The sequence below is a fragment of the Pelobates fuscus genome, chromosome 12 (genome assembly GCF_036172605.1).
Source record: "Pelobates fuscus isolate aPelFus1 chromosome 12, aPelFus1.pri, whole genome shotgun sequence".
Classification (NCBI taxonomy): Eukaryota; Metazoa; Chordata; class Amphibia; order Anura; family Pelobatidae; genus Pelobates; species Pelobates fuscus.
In genome coordinates, this window is record NC_086328.1 from 106,581,965 (window position 1) to 106,609,938 (window position 27,974).

At 42.5% G+C, this 27,974-nt stretch overlaps 1 protein-coding gene across 2 annotated transcripts in view; it reads right to left on the reverse strand.

Annotated features, from left to right (window-relative positions):
• The window catches only part of GALNT18 (polypeptide N-acetylgalactosaminyltransferase 18), a 315,863-nt gene that overhangs the window by 104,208 nt on the left and 183,681 nt on the right, over positions 1-27,974 (reverse strand). For both annotated transcript variants that reach the window (XM_063438892.1, XM_063438893.1), the window contains exon 3: positions 16,216-16,382. In XM_063438892.1, coding sequence (XP_063294962.1) covers positions 16,216-16,382 — 167 coding nt within the window. The remainder of the gene's footprint in view (positions 1-16,215; positions 16,383-27,974) is intronic.

A 27,974-nucleotide genomic window follows, 5' to 3' on the forward strand; every position in this document is an offset into this window, starting at 1 on the left:
TGAGGATATCCTTTATCTGCTTTTAATCTCATTGTGATCAAATAGAATACTTTTTGTGATAGGTACTCATTTCAAATGTTTATTTAGAGATTTAACCTAGCAAGTTATTCTATAAAGTGAGAAATTAAAGCAAACTTCAAATTTAAGGTCAGGGATGCCGAACTGCAGGTGTAGCTGAATTAGAGAATTTTTTTCCAGTTCGGCTATTTAGCAAAAATGTTTTAAAATACAAAAAGCTGGGGTAGGGTTTGCAATTAATTTAATTTTCTTTTTTTTTGTCTTTTTTTTTTTGTCATTCAAATGTTCTTCCTCCTAGTTTTTTCTCTAAATTTGACTCCGTAAATGTAGTCGCTGTCTCTGTAAGGTACCTGGGTTTTCCTATACATTTAGATCAGCTGTACATTAATCAAGCCATCTTTACTGCCTTATTAATTTGACGGTTCTGGCACCTCGGAGCACACAGTCTGACACGTTCACAGTTTGCAAACTTCAGAAGTTTGCTAGAAAACGCATTGGCTTTGCTAAAAGATTAATTAGGAGTTCTTACGGTTTAATTGCTTACCTGACAGATTACACGGGGTTTAGCGAGAATCATGGTTAATTCACTTGACATTCTTGAAAATGCATAAAAAAAAAAGGTCTGAATTTCTTAAACTGAAGAGTTTCATGCAAGTGATATTCCTGGCTAAAGTGAGCAGCTCTAAGAGAAGGGGGGCTTATATCACCTGTTAATTGTTTGTTTAATCATTCCTGCTCTCAAGCTGGGGAGGAGCTACCCATAAGTGATGCTGTTATGTAACATAGTCAGGAAAAGAAAATTACAGTATACAGATAATCAATTTTCTTTTATTTTGGCTTAATTCAGATTCGTTTATTCTACTCAGCCCTGATAATTAGCCGGCTGACCCAGCGATTGGCTCCTATGACGGTGCTGAGCGGACAGCTACAGGCAGGACAAATCGTATTTAAATGCTGAGACAAGATGAGCAAATATAGCTCAGCGAGCGAATGCCAACTATAAATCTGTATTAAACAAACAAAAACAAAAACAGAAAGAGGTGTGCGGGGGCCCAAAATCCGTAACACACTGAACCTTAGACAATATGTGAATGTAAGAACAGCACCATTCGGCCATCAATACATAAGTAGGTCGCTAGCATTTTAAGAATATTCATTCTAATTTTTAGAAGAAAGTCTTTTCAGATGTTATAACGAGACCTTTTCACCTTTATGTGCCCTCACATTGTGCCACATGACTATAGATTAGAGTGAATGAATATTTGATGAAAAAATGAAAAATCTAATTTGATTTAACTATATTTTGTGCAATATATGGGAATTCATTATAAATACAGGAGATGATCGTTATACCGTATTAGAATTCACTATAAAAGTGTTATTTTTAGTAGAATAGAAGGAAGGGGGTTTTATAGTCCCAATCTTTTCATTTTTAGCCTCGGTTTTTCTGTGACTCCAGAGGTTTTGATTGCTCTATATTCAGGGTAAAATGTAAAACACGATTTTTCTATTTGAAAACCCCCTACATATAGCTCTCCCTTATTGCTTTTATGATTGTTTCAATATAATATCCGAGTTAACGTACCGAATCATATTGTGAGATGCTGTGTTACGCCTCCTAAATAAAGAATCTTAAAAAGACTCTCAAAACACCATAACCACTGGAACGCATTATAGTGGTTTTGTTAGTGATAAGTTTTCCCTAAAACCTTCCTTTCAGTGCGGATGCATTCTTTTCATTTCCAGCATAAAGAGAGAACACTCCCAGGCACCATAATCACTACGATGATCTATGATTATACACTGAGCTGTAATAACACAATAAGAAGCTTGATTAATAAGAAGCTGAATAATATTATAAGGAACCGTGACTATGGCCATCAAGGAGGGTGCAATATGGACACAGCTTGTCACAAGGAATACAGCTGCCCAATCTACGGGTTTAAATATAATTGAACCATTTTTGTTGAACATATCTATTGCAGGCCTCCCAACCATCCCGATTTTGTGGAGCAGTCCTGTCCTGCCGTTCCGTGGTTTCCCTCACTTTTGGGGACACCTGAGAACTGAGCCAGACATCATTAGACATGCTCACACTATGTTCAGGGCACTAGGACCCTGCAGGGTCTGCCCCCGGTGGACCAGCCTGAATGATTGACTGGCAGCTTGGTGTGAATTTACGCCAGGCTGACCTGCAAAGTGCTTTGGGCAGAGCCAGTGACACAATCGCATCACTGGTCTGCCCCCATCCCACCGGATTCACAGAACCCTGGAGTTGGGAGGTATGCTATTGTCTGTATTAGTTTTAATTCTTCAGGTGTACTTTACACGCCACCTGAAAAAGTAACGGCTCGTGATGAAAAATAATAACCAATAGAGGGTATAAAAATAGCCAAAGAAGAACCTGCTCTACTGCACATAACAGCAATATAGGCAGCCCCTGGCAAACCTAAACAATAAGGCCTATCTAAAAATGTAGGGTTAAACAACTATATCGTAGAAGTGGGCAGTAGGTCAGAGTGGTAGACATTGTAATATGGTCACTGCTAAACCGATTTGTCATTTATTTTAACCCATTAAGGAACGATGATGGAATAATGCCCAACTCTCTTTCAAGCAGCAGGCTGTGAATAGCGCTGCAGGTTCTATATAAACATGGTTTCCGTGTTGGCAGAGTCATTGGGAACCAGCTGGTTTTGATGACACAAATTGTGATTGGTTCCATATGGGTGAAAGACCATGCTGGGATGGCAGGAAAGAATACATTATACAGTGTATGCCAAAAAAGCAGACAACTTCGTTCCCAAGATCACAATCATAAGGCAACACGTGCTGGAGTAAGCGCGCCACTGATTATTGAGGAGAACAGAAAGGTGTGCGTTCTGTAAAACCAACGGAGGTTGATTCAATCATCTTGTGCGTTGCACAGAAAGACATCCATCTGGCGTTCTCCTCTGAAGGTTCCATCACAATTACAGAAGCCATTTATCAAATACATGATATCCTGGCATATTCGGAAAGTTTGCATTTAGAGGTTACACCTGCGAAACCGCAGTTTAATATTTCCAAAGTGTGCAAACACACAGCGGAATTGACAGGCAGCACGTTGAATTGTCAGGATTCAGCAGAAGGCCCGGGAACCTTAAAATAGCGAAGAGTTATGATGTATACCCTTGTCACCGCAGCATTCTTTGAACTTATGGCTGGCCGAGCATCATGGCAAATTTAAATTATTATTTATTTATTTTTTAAATAGCCATGAGTTCAAACTCCCACTACCCTTAGGCTACATTTTCTACAATACCCAACCACAATATATAGACACAAAAAACACCAAAACTGTCCCCTGACACTTACCCATTGATCAAAATATATTACATAACAGAGGTTTCTACTACCACTGCAAATGGCATTAAAGTGTAAGCTCTGCTGTCAATTTAAAGTCAAACTACTTAGCTGAGCTCTACAAAACTGTCTGTTTAGTAAGTAGACACTTATTATAGGGTTTGCGCTCCTGCGCAATGATCTCACGCAAAGTAAATTCATGGTTCAGGGGTCGAAGTCTAAGCCCTGGGCCCTAGGCAGCCACCTAGAGGCGCCTTATAAGTTAGTCCTGCTTTGCTATTGTGGTGGAATCTCGGTAAAAATAAATTTAGTAGGCCGAGATTACCACGTGGCATGTGTACGTGCATATGCTGACGTATCGATCAGTTGGTTGCACGAGGCAAGATACGATCAGTAGTGTACGGAGCATGTGCAAGAATACAGGATATAGTATTCCCCTCCTCCATTGTGCTGGACAGGCCATGAGGTCAAGCAGGAAGTTAATTCTTATTTGTATTGATTGGTCAAGAGAATGTGCAGGTGGAGCTTAATATGGGAGGAGTTATGTGCCTATATAAGGAGCCTGCACTATTGTCCGGGGCTCAGAACTTGCTGTATTTTGGTGACATTAGTCCCTCTGAGTCCCGATCGGTGATCCAATAAAGAATCTCTTCCTTCCTGAAGAAACCTGTGTCCATCTCTCTGTGCTTGGCTTCCGTCAGTTTCTCCGGTATCATTTGGTGCATTGGCGGGAAGCTCATCGTTCAACGGTAGCTGAGAGGCAGAGGCGTGAGACGGTCTATCTTTGCCCACGTTCTCTACGGCTGCACCCCTGAACTTCTGCGTGGACCTCCCTTCGTCTCGGCGCCACTGGTCTGTTGTCCAGGAGATCATCGGCCTCTACGTAAGAAGTGCTGGGGTGTCCCCGTCGATGAGTGTGAACTCAGGTTCAGGAACGAGGAGGTAAGACAACTGCTGTTTTAGACGGCAGACCCACTAGGGGTATACCGATTGTGCGGTAGGCCCATAAGGGGTTTGAATTGTGTATGGAATCTGCCCCCTCTGTCGGAGGGAAGGAGCGAAGGCGCACCGCTCAATCGAACGCTCTTTAGTAAGACCGTTTGATTTGGTTAGTCAGGCGGGGTTCTGGTGTAAATAGCCCTAGCCGGACACAGGTGTCTTGTCTAGACTAGCGTTCTAGGGTGTATATTTTGTTCGCTAGGTCGGAGGGACCGGGAGACTAAGCGGCGTCTGTGTAAATTCGGTTCGCTAGCTCTCAACCTATCTTGGCTAAGTGGGAAGGCGTGTAAATTTGGGAATTCCCTGAGTGTTTATTGTGTTATTGTGTACGTTTCACTTGGTAACCGTACCACGTGGTGCTGTTGCCAGAGGAAACGGGTGTGACTGTTGAATAGTACGCGTGCATAGTATTCGTTGTCAACGACGTTCCATTGATAAGTATGGGCGCGTCGGAGTCAACGATTCCGGATCCCTTAGGTTGTATGGTAAAGAATTTTAAAAAGGGATTCAAAACATGTGATTTTGGGGTTAAAATGTCTCCTGTACGTTTGGTTACTTTGTGCACTAGGGAGTGGCCTACTTTGGTTGCGGCATGGCCGCCACGTGGTAGTTTGGATCCAACCCTGATACAGCGTGTACACGTGGCTGTGTCAGGTAGGCCTGAACTTTACGGACAGTTTCCATATATTGATTGTTGGAGACAGGCCGTAAACGACTCGCCAAAATGGATTCAGATATGCCACGAGGAGCAATGTCGCCTCATGGTGGCCAGGACTTGTTTGTCCACTAGGACGGTGGTTAGGCCCATTTTGGACACGCCCCCTGAGTCCGAGATCCCTTTGCCGCCCCCTTACTTCCCTACAGGAAGAGGTAACGCGAATGCAGGAAGTTCTATACCCCTCCCCTCATTGCCCTCATCCACTTCCGCTTCCTCCTCTAGTACAGAATCCACCCCCCCTCGTATTAAACCTCCCCTTCCGGAACCAGAACCAACCCCCGTTAGATCTAAATATCCTGATTTGGCGCCACTTCAAACTTCCGGTCAAGCTTCTTCTAGCTCGGCTGGGAGTATTCTATTTACCAACTTTTCCCAAAATCAAGCTCCCACATCCTCATGCCCTATTTCCCCCCGACTGGAACCTCTAACTGACGCCCCTCCACGTAGCCCCATACTAACCCGACAACTGACCGGTACCCAACAATTAAAACATTATCAGATGCCTCTTCGTCTGAATCCTGGGTCAGCCTATATCGATGCCGCAGGTCAAATGGCACATGCTGACCCAGTCTTCGTATATGTCCCGTTCACGACTACCGATCTCTTGAATTGGAAGACCCACAATTCCTCGTACACTGAGAAACCACAAGCTATGACCGATCTGTTCACCTCGATAGTTCAGACACATAACCCGACATGGGCTGATTGCCAGCAGTTATTAATGACATTGTTCAATAATGAGGAAAGGACAAGGATTAATCAAGCGGCCATTAAAGCGCTAGAGGATAGAGCCCGTGCTTTGAATCAAGCCAATCCAGCAGCATGGGCCGCAACACATTACCCTAATACCGATCCCGATTGGAATGTAAATGGCGCAGATATGGTTCAACTCAGAGCCTATAGAGACGCTATAATTGCTGGCATGAAAGCCGGAGGGAAGAAAGCTATTAACATGTCGAAGACAGTTGAGGTGATTCAGAAAAGTGATGAAGCGCCCAGTGTCTTTTATGACCGATTATTGGAGGCATACCGCTTGTATACCCCCTTTAATCCGGAAGACGCAGATAATTCCCGAATGGTGAACTCCGCCTTTGTCAGCCAAGCTTACGGAGATATTAAGCGCAAGCTACAAAAGTTAGAAGGGTTTGCAGGTATGTCTATTACCCAACTAATGGAGGTAGCGAATAAAGTATATATGAACAGGGAAACAGAGACAAAGAAAGAGGAAGAGCGCAAGATGCGTAGAAAGGCAGATATGCTAGCGGTAGCGATCGCAGGCGTAGATAGACGGGGCCCAGATAGAGGCGATAGTAAGTGGAATGAGGAACCTCTGAGTAGAAATCAGTGCGCATACTGTAGGGAAGAAGGGCATTGGAGAAATGAGTGTCCGCGAAGAGAACAGTATGAGAGAGACAGACCTAGGACAGGTTATGGAAACTTTAGAGGCAGAGCGAGAGGTAGAGGAGGCCCCGGAGGGAGCAATGGTAATAGAGGGAGTAATGGGAACAGAGGAAGTGTAAGGGAAGATAGGTACTATCCAGCAGCGCAAAGGTCCCGCGATAGAGAAGGAAGGGACTTTGTAGGATTGGCTGACACGGTCATGGAGGACTATTGATACCGACTGGGCTCCATCCCCCTTGGTCGAGCGGAGCCTATGGTCGATGTATCAATAGGGGGAAAAAGGAGTGCGTTCATGATCGACACTGGTGCTGAACATTCGGTGGTGACTGACCTAGTTGCTCCTCCATCTGGAAGAACTATTACTGTAATAGGAGCAACTGGAAGAAGTGCTGCAAAACCGGTTCTTAAAAGTCGACTCTGTACATTGGGAGGCCACGTAGTAAAACATCAATTCCTTTATATGCCTGAATGTCCAGTCCAATTGCTGGGACGTGATATGCTATCTAAGTTACAAGCGCAGATTACGTTCCTACCAAATGGAACAACATCCTTAAAGTTTAATGGACCTTCAGGTATTATGACATTATCCGTACCAAAGGAAGAAGAGTGGCGACTTTATACAGCGTTGACTAGCCAAAACCCTAGGAGTGATGAATCCTTATTCAACATACCAGGAGTTTGGGCAGAGAACAACCCACCAGGACTGGCCCGCAATATTCCACCTATTAAAATCGAACTAAAACTTGGGGTTTATCCAGTGAGCCTAAGACAATATCACATCCCGCAGAAGGCTAAGAAGAACATCCAATCTTATCTGGATAAGTTCATACGGTATGGTATCCTAAAATTCTGTACTTCCCCCTGGAACACCCCATTGCTGCCTGTTCAAAAGCCCGGTACAGATGAGTATCGACCTGTGCAGGACTTGAGAGCAGTCAATGATGCGGTTGTTAGTATACATCCAGTTGTGCCCAATCCATATAACCTGCTTGCTTTAATTCCGGGCGGGGCTACTTATTTTACAGTCTTGGACCTCAAAGAGGCCTTCTTTTGCCTCCGAATTGCCGCAGAAAGTCAATGTATCTTCGCTTTCCAATGGGAAAACGCTGTAACGGGCTCAAAACGCCAAATGACCTGGACAAGACTGCCCCAAGGGTTTAAAAATTCACCTACCCTATTTGGTTCAGCTCTAAGTCAAGATTTATTGGATTTCGAGTCCATCCCAGGAGAGTGTGTATTGTTACAATATGTAGATGACTTGTTGATAGCAGCAGTTACAAAGGAAATATGTCAGCAAGCAACGCACGATCTACTACACATTCTCTGGAAGGCAGGATACAAGGTGTCTAGAAAGAAGGCTCAGTTGTGTTTGCCAACTGTCAAATATCTGGGATTCCATATCTCTGAAGGTCAAAGAATTATGGGGCCAGAGAGAAAAGAAGCTGTGTGCCAAATACCGATACCCAAGAATAGAAGACAAGTGCGAGAATTCTTGGGGGCAGCAGGCTTCTGTAGGATATGGATTCCCAGCTACGCGATACTGGCAAAACCTCTGTATGCAGCTATCAAAGGTACAGAGCACGACCCCTTCTTATGGACTCAAGAACAGCAAACGGCATTTGAAGATGTGAAGAAGGCTTTGATGAGTGCCCCAGCATTAGGTCTACCTGATCACACACGACCATTCTATCTGTATGTACATGAGCAAAGAAGAATGGCTGTGGGAGTATTGACACAGTACTTGGGATCATGGCAAAGACCTGTTGCCTACATGTCTAAGCAACTGGATGCAGTGGCCAGCGGACTTCCACCTTGTCTAAGAGCCGTAGCTGCAGCCGCCCTGCTAGTAGCTGAAGCCGATAAACTCACTCTGGGTCAAGAACTTTATGTACGAGTCCCACATGCAGTACAGACGTTGTTGGATTACAAAGGAAATCATTGGTTTAGTAACAGCCGTATGACCAAGTATCAAGCAATGTTGTGTGAAAACCCAAGAGTGCATTTAGAGACTGTAAACACCTTAAATCCAGCTACCCTTTTGCCCCAACCTACTGAAAGTCAACATGATTGTTTGGAAGTAATGGATGAAGTATTTTCAAGTAGACCAGATCTTCGTGATTTTCCCATCCAGAACCCCGATGTTCAATATTACACCGACGGCAGTAGTTATGTGAAAGAAGGGATCCGCTATGCAGGATATGCAGTAACAACAATAGACAAGGTGATAGAAGCTCGGCCACTGGCAAAAGGAACATCAGCACAAAAGGCAGAATTGATAGCACTGACACGAGCGTTACAATTGGCTGAAGGTTTAAGAGTGAACATCTACATGGACTCCAAGTATGCGTTTTTAACCACTCATGCCCACGGAGCTTTGTATAAAGAAAGAGGACTATTGAATTCAGAAGGCAAAGAAATCAAGTATGCAGCTGAAATCCTACAACTATTGGAAGCAGTGTGGGAGCCGAGAGAAGTCGGTATTATACATTGTCGAGCGCATCTGAGAGGAGATGGTGATGTAACCAAAGGAAATCGGATGGCAGATAGTGCAGCTAAGCGTGCCGCTGAATCGGGAAGACAGGAGTATGTGGGGCATATAGCTGCTCTTATACCAACTCCACTGTCTCAATGGACTCCAGTTTATACAGCTCAAGAAGAGGAGTGGTTAAAGACTGAACCTGGAAAGTATTTGGAGAACAAATGGTATCAGTTAGAAGATGGAAGAATAGTCATTCCAGCATCACTAGCGGTAGAAATTGTCCAAAACTATCACAACGGGACACATTCTGGGAGAGACAGCACAGAAGAATCTCTCAGAAAACATTTCTACATACCAAGATTGTCCAACTTGACTCAGGCCATTGTACGAAGATGTGTAACGTGTGCTAAAAATAATGCAAGGCAAGGACCAGTAAAGCCACCAGGAGTCCAGTTTATGGGGGGACTCCCCATGTCCGATTTACAAATTGACTATACAGTGATGCCTAGATCTGGTGGACATCGCTACCTGCTGGTAGTTGTGTGTACCTATTCAGGCTGGGTAGAAGCATGTCCTACTCGTACGGAGAAAGCAGCAGAAGTTGTGAGATTCCTGTTATGAGAAATAATACCCCGATATGGACTACCCTGCTCTATAGGATCGGACAATGGTCCAGCCTTTGTTCATCAGTGCCTACAACAACTGACTCATATGCTTGGTATAAAGTGGAGGCTTCATACGGCATATAGACCCCAGAGTTCTGGTAAGGTAGAGAGAATGAATAGAACTATTAAGAATCAGTTGGCTAAAATGTGTCAGGAAACCCAACTTAAGTGGAACGTTCTCTTACCCATAGCTCTATTGCGAATCCGCAGTACACCTACCAGAAGGATGGGCCTCTCTCCTTTTGAAATCATGTATGGGCGACCACCTCCCGTACTTGGTAACTTAAGGGGGGATTTGAGTCAGTTGGGAGAAGGAATTACCCGGCAGCAGGTTGTAGAGTTGGGTAAGACTATGGAGGAGGTACAGAAATGGGTACAAGATAGATTACCTGTGAATATTTATCCCCCAGTTCATAGTTACCACCCAGGAGACCAAGTGTGGATTAAAGAGTGGAATAATGTACCGTTAGGGCCCAAGTGGAGAGGTCCTTATGTTGTTCTTTTGTCTACCCCTACAGCGATAAAAGTAGCCGAAGTGACTCCGTGGATACATCACTCCAGGGTTAAACCAGCAGCAGTCGATTCTTGGCAAGTTACAGCAGATCCAGAGAATCCCTGCAAGATCCGGTTAAAACGCACGACTCAGTCGGAGTGACGAGGAACTTTGTGGATTACAAATTTTATTGTTTCAGAGATTTGGTAAGTGAGTGAGAAGGCCATAATAAAGCCTGTCCGCTCACCGACGTATAGTGTATAAGCCAGGAAAAGTCTCGAAGGGACCCCTGTGAAGACGAGCAGAACTCCATTCCCTGCAGCCCTTACATCCTGGAAGCTGAGGTGCCTTCGCACGGACGAAGACTGAGGATGACGACGAAAGATGTGTTTATGATAATGTTTATTTATGTGTATTTTTATATTCAAGAAGGTAGAGGTACCGACACTCCTAGCTGTGAGGTATGCATTAAGACTACAAGAACAGGTAACCATATTTCCCAAACCCTAATTTGGCATTCACAATAGGAGTGTAAAGGAGATGTATCAAGATGTAGATACCTAAATATAGAATATAGTGTGTGCCATTTAGGAGTAGGAGAACCTAAGTGCTTCAGTCCAGAGTATCAACCTCGTACAATTTGGTTGACTCTCAGGAATGGAGATCCTCAGGGGACCCTAATTAATAAGACGGTATTAGAATCCGTACATTCTTCGGGTGTTCTGCTATTTGATGCGTGTAAGGCGATATCAAGTGGTAGAAAGCCGTGGAATGTATGTGGGGATCTTAGATGGGAGAGGACGTATGGGTCTAACGATAAATATATTTGTCCCAGTAGTAAAAATAAATATTTGAGTCCTAGATGCCCAAATAGAGATTATAACTTTTGCCCATATTGGTCTTGTGTGGGGTGGGCAACTTGGGGACAGACAGTAGACAAGGACATGATTGTGACTAAGTTGCCTACCAGCCCATATTGTAAGTCTATGGAATGCAATCCAGTCCATATACTTATAAATAACCCGACAAGTTCTTAGATAAATATGGTAATTTATTTGGGTTTCAAATATATGGGACGGGTTTAGATCCTGGGACAGTATTGTTTATAGGGATAGAGACTGATACGGTATCCTCCCAGACTCATCAAGTATACCATTCCTTTTATGAAGAGATGAGCATAGATAATAAGATCCCCCATAATGCTAAAATCCTGTTTATTGATTTAGCCGAAAGTATTGCCGGTAGTCTTAATGTTACCAACTGCTATGTGTGTGGAGGTACTAACATGGGAGACCAATGGCCTTGGGAAGCAAAGGAGGTAATGTCCGGTTCTGAGGCAGTTGACCAATTAATATCTACACAAGCCGATTATCATATGAGTGTTAGAGGTAAATCTGAGTGGAGATTAAAGACCTCCATCATAGGTTATGTTTGCATAGCAAGGAAAGGAATGATGTATAATACTTCTGTAGGAGAATTAACTTGTCTAGGGCAAAAAGCTTATGATGATGATACGAAGAATACAACTTGGTGGTCGGCTTCAAATGCCTCAGAACCATCTAACCCGTTTGCTAGATACGCCAATTTAAAGGATGTGTGGTTTGACCTATCCATCACATCTACCTGGAGAGCCCCAGCAAATTTGTACTGGATCTGTGGTAAGAAAGCCTATTCAGAGTTGCCACAGGACTGGGAAGGGGCATGTGTGTTGGGTATGCTCAAACCATCCTTCTTCTTGTTACCTATTGAAACAGGTGAGACTTTAGGTGTTAAAGTGTATGATGTGAATCATAGGAAGAAAAGGGGACCCATAGAGATAGGCGCCTGGGAAGATAATGAATGGCCTCCCCAGCGTATTATAGATTACTATGGGCCAGCCACGTGGGCAGAGGACGGTACCTTTGGTTATAGAACCCCAATTTATATGCTCAACCGTATTATAAGATTACAGGCGGTGGTTGAGATCATTACTAACGAGACATCACAAGCGCTCAATCTTCTAGCGAAGCATAATACCAGGATGAGGACAGCAGTATACCAAAATAGATTAGCCTTGGATTACCTTTTGGCAGTAGAGGGAGGTGTATGTGGGAAGTTTAACCTGAGCAATTGCTGTCTTCAAATAGATGACGAAGGGCAAGCAATAGCTGAGCTTACTAGCCATATGGTTAAACTAGCGCATGTGCCTACTCAGGTATGGAAAGGGTATAATCCAAGCAGTTGGTTTGGTAGCTGGTATGAGTGGTTTGGAGGGCTTAAGGCAGTGGTAGGTGGAGTCCTACTGATTTTAATGTTGTGTCTACTCCTGCCGTGTCTTATACCCTTAGTAGTTAGGTCTGTGCAAAGCCTGATAGAAAATATAGCAGAAAGGAAGGCTGCTGCACAGATAATGGCAATTTATAAATATAAGGCTCTAGATCAGGGAGAACCAATGCAGGAAGATGAGTGTTGAAGATTCACATCATAAGATAAGTCTGGTCTGGTTCAAGGTAACTTGCGGTGTATGCAAACTAAGGTTAAGTGATGCCTCAAGTAATTGTGAAATATCAAGAGGCATCAAAGGGGGGAATGTGGTGGAATCTCGGTAAAAATAAATTTAGTAGGCCGAGATTACCACGTGGCATGTGTACGTGCATATGCTGACGTATCGATCAGTTGGTTGCACGAGGCAAGATACGATCAGTAGTGTACGGAGCATGTGCAAGAATACAGGATATAGTATTCCCCTCCTCCATTGTGCTGGACAGGCCATGCGGTCAAGCAGGAAGTTAATTCTTATTTGTATTGATTGGTCAAGAGAATGTGCGGGTGGAGCTTAATATGGGAGGAGTTATGTGCCTATATAAGGAGCCTGCACTATTGTCCGGGGCTCAGAACTTGCTGTATTTTGGTTACATTAGTCCCTCTGAGTCCCGATCGGTGATCCAATAAAGAATCTCTTCCTTCCTGAAGAAACCTGTGTCCATCTCTCTGTGCTTGGCTTCCGTCAGTTTCTCCGGTATCACTATCACCCTGGAATTCTTTCACGGAGAGCAGACCCAAAACACTGTGACATAACCGAGTCACCAGGTTAACATAAGGGGGGCATCTGCACTGGACCTCACATGATTCTGAACCTGGCAATTCTAACTGTAGTAACCCCATAACTGCACTGGGTAGTGGGTACACAGCTGTACCCCACATTCTAACAGCACTTGGCAGAGCAGTGTAGCGAATGCAGTAATGGAACGACAGCTTAATGCAAGTCTCTGAAAACCACCTTCCACCCCCTAAAGCTAAACATTTGTAAATCTCGACCCTTATATATTGGAGGACATTTTCAGACCGGATTGGGATTTAGGATCTGTTTAGATTTCTAGGCGTCAATATGTGTACAGTCCTGGAATCTTTCCCATGATGCCTCAATATTAGCACTCGTGTACGTTTATTTAAACATGGACCCCTCATTTAGATTTCTGTTCATCTGAATACACTTAGCTCCAATTGTATAGAAAACCAAATGGGTCGAGCAGATAACCATAATTATCTGGAAATAAAAAGCAGGTTAAATGATCTATAACTGGTGAAATTTTATTGAAAAACTCCATTAAGTAGCACGGTGTTAAAAGGTTTAATTTGCACCATCTTTCTGTGACTCGTGTTATTATTCAGAGCCATTAATCTTAGCAGGGGATGACTACGATCAGTCTGACGCACACTCTTCAGGCTGCTATGCTAATGGTTCGTTTACTGGGGGCGGGGGGAAGAGAGTTTCCACTCCTTAAACTAATCATTTGATTGTTAAAAACGACACTGTAAACGTGTATTCTGTGCAAACCGCTAGTTTCAGCTCGACTTAATGTCAAGTATCTTTCCCCTGCCAGGGGGCTAGCTTAAACCTTCCGCTGTCTGTCTCTATTAAGATTTATCCTCAAATGTGTGTCGCTGTGGGACATGTTAACATCGCAAATGGCACAGTGATGCAGGATTTTAAAAGGGCGTCACTGTGTGAGGTCCCCCGGAACGCATGTCTGCCAGAGAAACGTTAATGAATGAGAATTTATCATGAAATATGTAGAAGTGGAAAATTATTATCAAAAGATGTTAAAAACTGCTAAACCATTAAAAAAAAAAAATAAGGTTAACGGGAACTCAGAAATCCATAAAAGCTTTGGGTGGCAGATTCAGGTAGCTATAAATATAACCCGTTTCTTATGGAAAATAATAATTTGCAGATTAAAAGATATACACTTAACGCACCGTAACGGCGAGTTCTCCTGTCGCCGTGTCCTCCTGCCTATAATTGCCGATACCTGAAGTACCTGTTGGAGGAAGCTATGCTTTCTTCACTCCCGTCCACGTACTTCTATAATGTGTGCACACTATACAAATCCCCACCTCCCCTATCAAGCCCTTTCACAGCTTTTTAAACCACAAACGCAGAATCTCATCTGACAAACCCTTGAACGGCGCTGTCAGGAAGTTGCAGTGTATCTGCTATTAGCTTAGGTAGCAGTTCCATTCATTTCTCTTCTTCCCAATCACTTTACTGAAGCCAAGAATTAATCATGAAAAGATTTACGTAAAATAACAGATGAAATTCATATTTTAATAACTTTTTTTTATTGGACTAACAGGATTTCGTACTGACAAGCTTTCAAGAGATCCTCCCTTTCTTTCTCTTCCAAAAGCTTGTCACTGCAAAATTCTGTAAGTCCAATAAAAAAGGTATTAAAGGATACTAATTTCATCTGTTAGTTTACATCTGCATCGTTGGACTCATATGGCTACAATCGCTACTCCAACATAAAAAAAACTTCTCCTTGAGAGAAACACGCACTACGTTGCTAAATAACAACCTTACCTTACTTTACCTAGCCACTAGTTATATCTCCGATACATGTCAAAACAGTCAGTAATTCTGAATAGGCCACAATCTCAAAACTGGATGATGTCCTGGCCCTTTTTATACCATAAGGTAAATCAAAAGGAACGATCCTCCATAAGCCTGGGATTTTGTGGCCAATATAGTAACTTGCAGGTAAGTTTGGGGTGCTGCAGGTAAGAAATAATACCGGTAAGTGTATTTTTTAAATAGACTTGGAGATTTGCTCCAAATTGAAATTAGGGTGAATTTGGGCCGATTCAGTGCATTTACGATTTCAGAAACAAATTTATTTGAAATTGCAAACAGTGTGGATTGTCTGTTCATTTTGAATTCGCTTTACAGTGCTAAGTAGCCACTGCCACTTAACACCAACTTTGGATCACTACTTAACAGTCAGAGATGTTTTTCTTAAAAAAAAAGACCCCATAGGCAACTTACTTCATTTTAGAGGTTTCTGGAAATATTAATTTCTATATGAAATTTTAAAACCAACATTTTTAAAAATTTCAGAAACCCAAACCAAATTAATTCGGAACAAATAAAAAAAATGTTCGCCATGCACAAGTCTATGTTTCTTAATGCATTAAGTAATATGGGTCACTTAAAGTCACATCCACCACCTTCCACATGTTCACTAAAGACGAATGTAAGCTATGGGGTATGCATGGCTACAAAGAATTTTACAATGTTCTGCATTCTCATCACCTGGTGGTAGAGTAACACTCTTACATTCCCAGCAACCATCACTTTGCGGTTCATTATGGCAGAATGCTTTATAAATTATACTCCTGTCTAAATATTACCTAACCATTTAAAGAACCACATGGTGCCAAAATGGCAAAACAGCAGAACAACTCACACACGGAGAGATTCTGGGGCAAAGTTCTAGAACTGGAGCAATTGGTACAGAACTAATAGAATGTTTATGCAGATCACTTCACTTTTAACTCACATCCCAAAATTCCTATTTTATACATTACCGATCCAGATAATGCTGTATTCCCAAAAAATAGGAATTCTATTAAATAAAGCAAGTTTGCAGACATGTTTCACTCAGAGCAGCTTACTTGTTTCACTCAGACTGGCCCAAAATCCAACACACCAAAATACAAACTACGCAAAACATACAAAAACTTAAATAAAATCTAGTATAACGTATATAAATTACAACATGCAATATATGTAAAGCACAGAGTACAGTGTTTGTTACGTATAGAGCACAATTCTTACCGTTGTTGCTGTTATCGTCCACCAGAATGATCTCCTTGAGCAGGTGAGCTGGCGTTCGTTCGATGGCAGAATGGATCGATCTCAGGATCACAGACAGAGCCTCGTTGACAAATATGAAAGCGATGCTGACCTGGGGGAGATTCTCGTGATACGTCAGGTTCTTGCATCTGAAACACAAGTGACATTTGCACATTTACTTACTAAAAGGAGTTTCATCCATTCTAGGTAAATGGAGAACCTTATATTTAGTCTGAGAAAAATAAAATTTCCTTAAAAAAAACAAAAAAAACGTATTTTTCAAACGTTTTAATAGCAATATAAATATATATAATGATTTACATGTAGTAATGTGGTTTATATGATGCAGTATAGTTAAGAATGGGTAATTATTAAGCACACCGGTGCACTAATGCAGTACAATTATTAAACCAATCGTACAAACAACACAAATAACAGAGTTTACCGTATATACTCGTGTATAAGTCGAGAAATTTTAAACTTCATTTTAAAATGCAGAGTCTACTTATCCACGGGTCATTTCTAGTTTTGAGAATTTTGTACATTGAATGCGGGGCAATGTCGACTCCCGAAAGCCGTTCGACTACCGAACGCCGATCTTTGAACTGGTTGGGAAGTCGAATGGGCAGGGGTACAAGTTTCAGCGCGGTTTGCGGGCTTGCGCAGCCGACTCAGAGATCCATGCCACTGATGACCATATACCATTGCGTTCGGGAGACGAACACGTGCGTCCGTATATACGAATGGCGGCCACCCAGGGAATGCTTGTTCGCAGTTAACAGCCAGGGGCGGCCAGTGATTACAAGTTGTTAACAAGGGGAACCACACAGAGTCTGTTCAGTAACCGAACAGAAGGGGAATAATTTCATTCGAAAGTTGTACCCTCAAATTATCCATGAGTCATAGCATATTTCACAATTGTTGGTCGAAAAACGTATACACAAGATCAACTTATAGACGAGTATATATGGTAATACATTTGGTAACCAGTGGCAGTGCTGGGAACAGAGTATTAGTAACTGCTTATAAACTGCAGATTGACCCAGATGAATAATAAATCAAAGGTTATTATATATTTTTTTTACATTTGTTTCTATTTATTTGTAAATGTAGAAGTCATGCTATTAAAGTGACATAGTCCTGATATTACGTGCTGGTTATTATGTATATTATTATTATTATTTATAAAGCGCCAACAGACTATGCAGCACGATTAGTAGTGTTATTATTATATATCTTTGTATGACAGACTGACATGTGTGCATTTGTTGTTCACTCGTAGTAGAAAGGAATGCTTTCCTTACATTGAATTGCAATGAGGACACAATGGACCATAAAGTGAATGGAGGACATTACTTGGGGTTTTGGATTCTCTCTGATTGGTTGACAGTATATTAAAAATATATTGTTGAGTCTGTGAAAAAAAATGGCGTATCTTCACAAATATGTAAGGGAGCAAATAAAAGCTACAGAATATCCTCCCCCCCCCCCTCCCCCCCCCCCCCCGATTTAATAAATAAAGGCCAAATATTCTCGGACATCTAGAAGAAAAAAGTGTCAGTGACGCTTTGATAAAGCTCCTACACTAAAATGTGATCTATTGATTAAATAATGAGTTGTGATGAGTTATTCGGAGTTGGTAAAATTTAGCCCTAAGTCCTATCATTTTTTTGTGAAAACAAGAATCTGAGATGCATTTCATTGTTTGCCTGAAATTACTTTTATATTTAAATATTTATTTAAAAAAAGTTACATTGCTTGGTCATATTTAATAACTGCTGCACAGACATTTTATTAATACACATAGAAAGATATTGCACGGATTTAAACCCAGCAACCAAATCCTTTTATTTTTTTTTATTTTTAAGTGCTTTGTAGCAGAAGGCAGTTTGACCCATTTTCTCGTATTAATGTGAAATCATCTGTAAGTTGATGGAAGTGAACCAAGGTGGCGTGGCATTATAAAATGTACCAATTATTACCATCTGGGAACATTCCGTGGCAAGCTGTAGTACAAACTACTTCCATTCATTTCTTTGGGAACCAAAGATGATATGTGATATGAGATGATATCGGAGAGGCAAACGGGGTTATTTATTAAACTGAGAATTGTTGGGAATCTAAAGTTAATTTCAAACCCAAGACCAAAGTAGGCAAACTGGGAGGCTGGACACCCGTTATTTTTATACTTTGCAGACATGTGTCAATCCTTCCAACTTTTTCCCACAGCAGCCTGGATGTTAAAGGAACACTATAGGCACCGAGACCACTTCATCTCATGGACGTTGTCTAGGTGCAGTGTCACGATCTCCTATAACTCTGCAAAATTAAACATGTTTTAGAGAAACTACAATGTTTATATTGCAGGGTTAAGACTGCCTCTTGTGGCTCTCTATCAGGCAGTGACTAGAGGTGCTTCCTCAATTAATACGGAATTTAACTCCATAAAACGATGCTGGCCATCCTCACACTTTGCATAAGGTCATCTAGTGTTTTCTAAATGCCCATAGGAAAGCACTGAGTCAATGCTTTCTTATGGGGAAGGCATAATGCGCCCAACTTGTCATGAATGCACCTTACCTTTCCCCCTTCACTATGATGGAGGATGAGGTGGAGATGGAACCAGCTCCAAGGGACCTCGGTGCTGGAATAAGGCAAGTGTTAAAAGGGTTTTTTAATACAGCTTTGTAAATATTAAAGTATTCCTTAAAATATTTTGTGTTGGTTTTCAATGTTTTACTAAGTTTTCTTTACTGCCACAGCTGAGTCTGACCAGCGCAAGTGTCAAAAAGATGGAAGATGAGTTGCAGTTCTGTACACGATTAAAGAGTTACTGTAGGGAGACCTGCCTTCTCCTTCTATGTAATAGAGAGGGAATACCTGGAATACCAGAAATTGCCAGAAAACTTATTTTAATTTCAAATTTTATGCAAGCATAACCAAATTGGAAAAAGAGAGAATTTGGACATTTTTCCCCACTCCTGTAACCAAGATATGCAATCCTTAGTCTCTTCCTGATAATGCCTGGTTTAATAAATAATCGATTTTTGATAGCAGGTGGGAGGAAGGGGGTTTACTTGAATGATTTTAATACAGATAAAATCAGATAAAGAATGGTTCACTGAGCAAACTTTCCAGGCAAAGAATGGCGTCACCAAACTATCGGCAAGTGCATGATCTGGGTCTCTGTACGTGAATAGGAAAGGCTGATCCTTTACTGTACATCACATTAATTTAAAAAATGACTGGGATCCCCCAAAAAAACTTTCCAAGAGGCGGACTTATTCCTCCAGCAGACTGTAAGGAGTCATGCTCCAGATCCGGAATGGCCTATGCCACCTAAGCTGCTACCCTTCACCAGGGCGAGGGCCGGTAATCCACACAGACACAGAAACGTCAAAAAGACACCAATATTTACGCAGCCACTCTCACGGCTGATGAGGAAAATCATGGCTGTCTCCAGTAAATAGAGCGTTGCTGAGTAGAGGCAGTGATTTACGATGCCCCCTACTGATTGTGTAATACCAGGTTTTAGATCGGAGGGTCTGGGGTGTAGAACAAAAGCATCGTTCACTTCCAGAACTAAAATACAACCTTGAAAATCTCGTCTGCGTAAAGTATGTAGCTTAATGGAGCCAAGGTGTACGTTGCTATAGTTACTAAGTATGCATGGAAAGTACTAATATTCTATTCTTTTCCACAAACCAAGAGACACTTGTGCATGAAAATGAAGTTTTAAAGCTGAAGAAACAATTAAAATAAATTCCCTGCACTGCTTTCATGGCAAAAATACTCAAATTCTCAACGGCTCCTGAATTGAATTAACACTTTCCTCATTGTACCGGTTCTCCATGCTTTATGGGGCAATACATGTAATTTCCTGGGACACGACAGATTCCATGGTGATCACATTAAACATTTTAACAAGTTTTAGCCTAAATTAAAATGTTACAGTTCATCGCTTACTGAGATCACGAAGGTCGCTCTGAGCAAGCTCTGGTATTCTAGATGAGACATGTGCATTCGTTTTCGTACATAGCTACCCAGTCACTAGTAATTTTAAAATTGTTTAGGTTAAATGCCGCGAGTAGGGACATGTGGGGGGATATAAGCTATGCCAGGTCCCCCCTTATTGCTCAAGCGACCCGGCAGCAATAGCTGCCCAGTCACTAGTAGTTTTAAATGATAGCGAGCAGCCACTTGCAACATGCCCCTACTTTAACCTCCCTTTTATTAATATGGGGGTCATAGTGACCCCATAGGGCAATGAAAGGGGGGAGGTGGGAGTTTAATCGTCAATGTTACAAGGAGGGAGCTGGTAGCCCTGCCGGCTCCCTCCTTGATTTTTTTTGCGCATGCCCAGTGCTGTTTTCATCCAAATGACCGAAAACAAATTTTTTTTTTTTACTAATTTCAATCGAAAACGAATGGTTTGCGGACGAAATTCTGGATTGACGAATGAAATTTTTATTTACTACGAAATCATTCGTACTAAACGAAAAATTTCACTGGTGCACCTGTCTATTCTAGATTATTCAGCAAATACTAAACTGTAGCGAATTGAAAACTGCTAAATTCTGACTGTGACAAACTGCCATTTGCCACTGGGCATTGGAGAGGACTTATGGCTGGCCTCCTGTCCTGCGACTATGGCCCTGGAAGGTATTGCCCTTTGAGACTTGTATTTGGGCACAATGGATGTTTGTATGCTGTTCCTGGCCCTTTAAATACTTGGGAGCAGTGTTCCAACTTTTAAACTGGCACTTTGAATGCAGTCGAAGTGCCGAAGCCGTCGAAGTGGCCGCCATTACAGTCGAACGCGTGGCGGTGGCCATTTTAATCCAGTCGAACGCGGTGAGCTATACCTTCCCCTACCCTTTGACACTGCGGCTGGAGACTAAATCCCGTTCGAAGATTCGAACCACGTTCGAACAGGACTTTGTCATGGGTTCGAAACAGACCTCTGGTAGACAATATAACACCACGGAAACAACCCCGGTTTCACTTCGACACTTCGACAAAAGTCGAAGTGAGTTCGACGATTCAAACGCCGCCTTCGGATGGGACTCAGGGCAGAAATAGACTGACCGTACAGCCTGAATCTGTGGAACTGTTTTGGGCATGAAAATGTGCTTGCGGTCGGTCATAAAGGACTTCCAGCTAACTCTTTAACCCCTGGATGGAATTAGCTGAATTTTGGATATGTTTGTAAGTAAAGCATGCTGATTATTAATATGTGGTTTTTATGAAGATTGAATGCATAGTTTTTGAGTTATAGAAAAGTCTGAAAATGTATGCTTAAACTGTATGTTATAATTGGGTTACCTCTCAGGCTAAGGGGAGGGAATCTGTGGGAGGTAACCATTGTGTGATTGGGTAATGTTTAATTGGATGTGGGCGTCTCCCTTGCAGGGGAGAATTGCATAAAAGCAGAGTGTGTGTAATTAAACTTGAGACTTCTTCTTGACCCTCAATACGTAGCCTTGTCTCGTTATTGGAGGGAACTGCTATATCACACTGGTGATTGCTATGCGCTGCATATTCCCTAGTTCTTGTTCCTGTTACGCTCTCCTTGGAGGAGAGGTCTTTCCCACACGGTCCTGAATGCTGGAGGTTCATTCAGGGTGGAAGGAAGACGGCGCGACTCCAGTTAAGCTACGGCGGTTGTGGAGTCTGCGGTGGTTGTGGTGTCATCTGCAGTGCGTGGAGTCCTCAGGAAGCGCTAGGAGCCTCCGTCAACGGAAGGCGTCCGTTACACTGACCAAAAAAAAAAATAATGTTTCCATCTCTGCCATATTCACGGTAATTTTACACTAAATATCACAATGTGGTTAGTTTGATAGATACGGCTCTGAATTCTTTTCATGGCCATGTAAACAGATTTTACAGAATATATTGTATTTCAGATTAAAATCTATTCCCACATACTGAAAGCAATCAATATTTTAATTAAAGCACAGCTTGTGCGACGTGTAGTTATGCACACCTGCATTTTTTTTTTTACGGCTCGCGGTGGCGCAGGTTATTGGGAACACCTGCACAATTTACATGTGATCCTTCACCGAACAGGATCTCCGACTGACAGCATCTGTCACAGACTGTCAGTACAAGGGTTAATGAGACATTAATATGATTTTAGCAGGAGAGCTGCAGGCAGCCCATAATGATCATTATTTATCTATGAAAACATATTATGCACCACATGGGGTTACCAACACCGCCAAACTCCCCCAAAACACAACATATGGTAAATAGGATAAATACGCAACCCACACGGTGTATATAAATATATAGCGAGAGTCTGAATATAATAACATAGCCTCCCAGCCACAATTAGACTAATCCCAAAATATATTCTGATGGACAATGTTCAAAGATATTGCATGATATCAAGTCGACGCCACTTATTTAGCATTGATAGCACTTCCTAAACTCCCTACAGCCAACAAAGATTTTTTTTTTTTTTTTAAAGCAATTCGAAGAACGTCCGGATAATGCGTCCCAGCGCATTTCGAAGAACTTCCGGATAATGGGCACAGAGTGTTTCTCTGCATGTCAATTTGTTACAAGATCTAATGCTACTCACATGGGGTAAAACTAAAGATAGTAAATATTTAAGGCAGAGGCAGTTGGGTTGCCATGCTCAGACCAAGTGTACTATATAAAGAGTTTACGGATTACAACAATTCCGAGGGTGATATTTCTCTTCTTACCACATTAACCACCAGTGTGGGCTTTCCAGGAGTCTCAAAGCAAAGTTAAAATTAAATAATTTCTGGGCGGTTAGCCCAGTGAAACCGAAGACATGACATGTCTTGTTCCGGATTCCCACAGTACTTATGGCCGCTTGCAATGCCAGTTTAACATATGCACATCTAGATGAAGTTACATTCAGGAGATCTGTAATCTCACGGATTATGGGGACAAGATCCCGAGGGGAGAGTGTAATGCTTATTAGGCAAAATCATATATAAAGCATAAACCTCTCCCATTAAAGATCATTTTAACCCCTTAAGGACACATGACATGTGTGACATGTCATGATTCCCTTTTATTCCAAAAGTTTGGTCCTTAAGGGGTTAAAACAAGATATAAGAAGTTGTATGCAGGGCCGGTGCTAGGATTTCTGACTACACAGGCGAAGATGCATTTTGACGCCCCACCCCACGCCTCCCCCCAAAAAATAAACAATGCATCTTCACCTCTGTGTCTCGTAGCCCCCTTTTGAATTTCTTACCCCCATTAGTGTTGCATATCCAACCTCTTCAATGTCTTACCCCTTTGGCCCCTTTGTGCCCTAGTGTGTCTCCTACAACCCCTCTTATGTATTTCTTACTTCCCCGCCAGCCCCTTTCTGTCTCTTTCTTCCCCCCAGCCCCTATCTATCTCTCTTTTACTCCCAGATAGACATGGATACAGGCAAAAATACATACATGCACAAATACACAAACATACAGACACACAACCATACAAGCACACAGACATAATTATTCAGGCACACAGTCACAAAGATATACAGACACACAGTCATAAAAGGCACACAATCAAACAAACACAGTCATACAATCTACACATACAGGTACATTGTCGTGCAAACACAGACATACATTCATACAGACACAGGCACACAGAAATACAGACACAGACATAAAGAAACAGAGAGGCATATAGACATACATACACAATGATGCAGACAGACATACACACACACACTGACAGAGACATACACACACACACTGACAGACAGACATATACACACACACTGACAGACAGACATATACACACACACTGAGACATATACACACACACACACACACACTGACAGACAGATATACGCACACACTGACAGACAGACATATACACACAAACACTGACAGACATACACACAAACACTGACAGACATACACACACACTGACAGACAGACACACACACTGACAGACAGACACATACACACAAACACTGACAGACAGACACACACACACACACTGACAGACATATACACTCACACACACTGACAGACGGGCACACACACACTGACAGACAGACAGACACACACACTGACAGAAATACACACACACTGACAGACATACACACACACTGACAAACACACACACACTGACAGACAGACATACACACACACTGACAGACAGACACACACACACACTGACAGACAGACACACACTGACAGACAGACACACACACACACTGACAGACATACACACACACACACACTGAAAGACAGACATACACACACACACACTGACAGACAGACATGCACACACACAGACATACACTGACAGACAGACATACATACACTGACAGACAGACACACACACACACACACACTGACAGACAGACATGCACACACACACAGACAGACATACACTGACAGACAGACATACATACACTGACAGACAGACACACACTGACAGACAGACACACACACACTGACAGACATGTTTAGGAGGGTGGCTTACCTGGGATCCAAAGTGCTGCCTGAGGTAGTTGGGCGTTGGAGGAGCTGGTCCTGCCCAGCCCCCCTCCTCTCTGCCTCCTCTCTGCTCTCTTCTTGGGAGGACTTCCTCCCATGCTGACGTGAGGGGGCCGGCGGTAGCTCCGCCCCTGCTGGGTGCCAGCCGTGCTGTGTGCTACAGAGGGAGCAGGGATATGACGTGTTCATATCCCCGCCCCCTCCACACAGTCCGCGGCACTGCCGGTTGGCGCTCGGCCACGCTACAAGAAGTGACCGGCAGGAGAGGGGAGCTGTGCACTTCCCTCCTGCCGGTCACCCAGACTTTTGCGCCTTGTGGACGCGCCGGCCCTGGTTGCATGTGCTGATAAACAGGAGGTGGGGGAAGACATTGTTGTACACACACTTTGCATGCATAGCAAAATGCTGCTGAAAATCAAAAAAGGAAGTGCAAAATGTAACTTTAAAAAGCTTCCCCGCAACTTCCTGGAAATGTAGTAAAACTGGTTTATTAGTTAGTAAAGCAAACACAAAAGGTCAAGAGATTCTGCCTCTGTCAAGCAAAATATATATATATAGTGAGGGAAAACAGTGTTTGATCCCCTGCTGATTTTCAACGTTTGTTCACTGACAAAGAAACGGATTAGTCTATAATTTTAATGGTAGGTGTATTTTAACAGTGAGAGACAGAATAACAAAACAAGAACAAAAAATCCAGAAAAACACATGTCAAAAACAAGTTATACATTGTTTTGCATGTCAATGAGTGAAATAAGTATTTGATACCCTATCAATCAGCACGATTTCTGGCTCCCAGGTGTCTTTTATACAGGTAACGAGCTGAGATTAGGAGTACTCTCTTAAAGGGAGTGCTCCTAATCTCAGCTTGTAGCCTGTATAAAAGACACCTGTCCACAGAAGCAATCAATCAGATTCCAAACTCTCCACCATGGCCAAGAACAAAGAGCTTGCCAAGTATGTCAGAGACAAGATTGTAGACCTACACAAGGCTGGAATGGGCTACAAAACCATCGCCAATCAGCTGTTTGAGCAGGTGGTGCAATTATTCGCAAATGGAAGAAACACAAAATAACTGTCAGTCTCCATCGGTCGGGTGCTCCATGCAAAATCTCACCTCGTGGAGTTTCAATGATCATGAGAATGGTGAGGAATCAGCCAAGAACTACATGGGAGGATCTTGTTAATGATCTCAAGTCAGCTGGGACCATAGTCACCAAGAAAACAATTGGTAACACACTAGGCCAAGAAGCCGGAAATCCTGCCGCGCACACAAGGTCCCCCTGCTCAATAAAGCACATGTACAAGCCCATCTGAATTTTGCCAATGAACATCTGAATGATTCAGAGGAGAACTGGGTGAAATCGTTGTGGTCAGATGAGACCAAAATCAGGCTCTGTGGCATCAACTCAACTCGCCATGTTTGGAGGAGAAGGAGGAGGAGGAGGAGGAATTTTGCCTATGACCCCAAGAACACCATCCCCACCGTCAAACATGGAGGTGGAAACATAATGCTTTGGGGGTGATTTTCTACTAAGGGCACAGGACAATTGCACTGCATCAAATGGGCCATGTACCATCAAATCTTGGGTGAGAACCTCCTTCCCTCAGCCAGGGCATTGAAATTCCAGCATGACAATGACTCAAAACACACAGCCAAGGTAACAGAGGAGTGGCTCAAGAAAAAGCCTAGCCAGTCTCCAGACCTTATTTCCCATAGAAAATCTGTGGAGGTAGCTGGAGGTTCGAGTAGCCAACAGTCAGCCTCGAAACCTTAATGACTTGGAGAGGATCTGCAACGAGGAGTGGGACAAAATCCCTCCTGAGATGTGTGCAAAGCTGGTGGCCAAATACAAGAAACGTCTGACCTCTGTGATTGCCAACAAGGGTTTTGCCACCAAGTACTAAGTCGAAGGGGTCAAATATTTATTTCACTCATTGACATGCAAATCAATTTATAACTGTTTTGACGTGTTTTTCTGGGGTTTTTTTCTTCCTGTTATTCTGTCTCTCACTGTTAAAATACACCTACCATTAAAATTATAGGCTGATCATTTCTTTCTCAGTGGGCAAACGTTCAAAATCAGCAGGGGATCAAATACTTTTACCCTCACTGTATATGTATTTAAGCACACTATACAAGTCCTGAGGAAAGTTCTTACAGAGAACTATAACGTCAACCTTTTTTTTTTTTTTTTTAAATCGAATTTTGGATACCAATAAAATAGAATTTTAAAGAATCCTGGAATGCTGGCTCAATATGGACTTTATACATATAATTATAATATTAATGGAAACATCTGAAGTACCAAGATTAGTGATATGGGGTGGGCTGTATTATCAGACTGGAGGAGTAAACACTGTGTGTGCCTTTAAGAATGAAATAAACATACCTAGAGAGCAGATTTGTACCATTGAGAGTATATGAAAACGCCAAGGTTCATAGAAATCTGCAGGAGACCCGCATATCAGAATTGATGTCTAACGGAAAGAATGAATGGACATCTGTGCTTCAATAGGAGGTAAAGAGAGTTTATTTTACTAGCAAACAAACATTTTGCACCTTCCTAGCAAAGCATGTGGTCAGTTTGCTGCCTCCATATTCCAGCGTTCAATAACTTTATATGCCCAAGAACATAACATAACCCCATGCGATCTGTGGATTATGAAGATAGGGTTAACCCACTACCCACTAGGTTTGAAATGGTTAATGCAGTGTGTTTTCACGCCATTTCATTAACGCGTGTAGAAGCTCAGGATATTTCCTTTAATAACTTTGCTGCGTGAACCAATGTGTTGAGCTACGGCCAAGGTTAAATCTCAGACGGCATTATGTGAATGTACATTATATGGGAGAAGGCAGTGCCAGACGTAGAGGGCAAGCTCTACCAGGGGTTAGTAACCTCCGCGTATATATGCCAGCATTGCTTAGTGAAGATGGAATGTCACCATGAATTCCTAATGTGAAGGCTCTCAACACCTTTGTATAAGGGAGGCGAGGACTGAGAAAGGCTAAGGATTAACAGTCTATTGACAAAATGCGTAAAATCCTTAATCTATGCAGTAATGTCAAACTGTGGCACCTCACTCCACACACATCCCCCATACTGATCGCGCAATACTTGGCCTTGTACGGGGCAATCATACACATCACTGGTGCCTCGTTTCATTCTAGATCTCCAAGGTATTCATTCTACACAATGGGGAGATTACCCAAAGCGTCGCTGAATAAGCCGAATCGTTTTGGGAGAG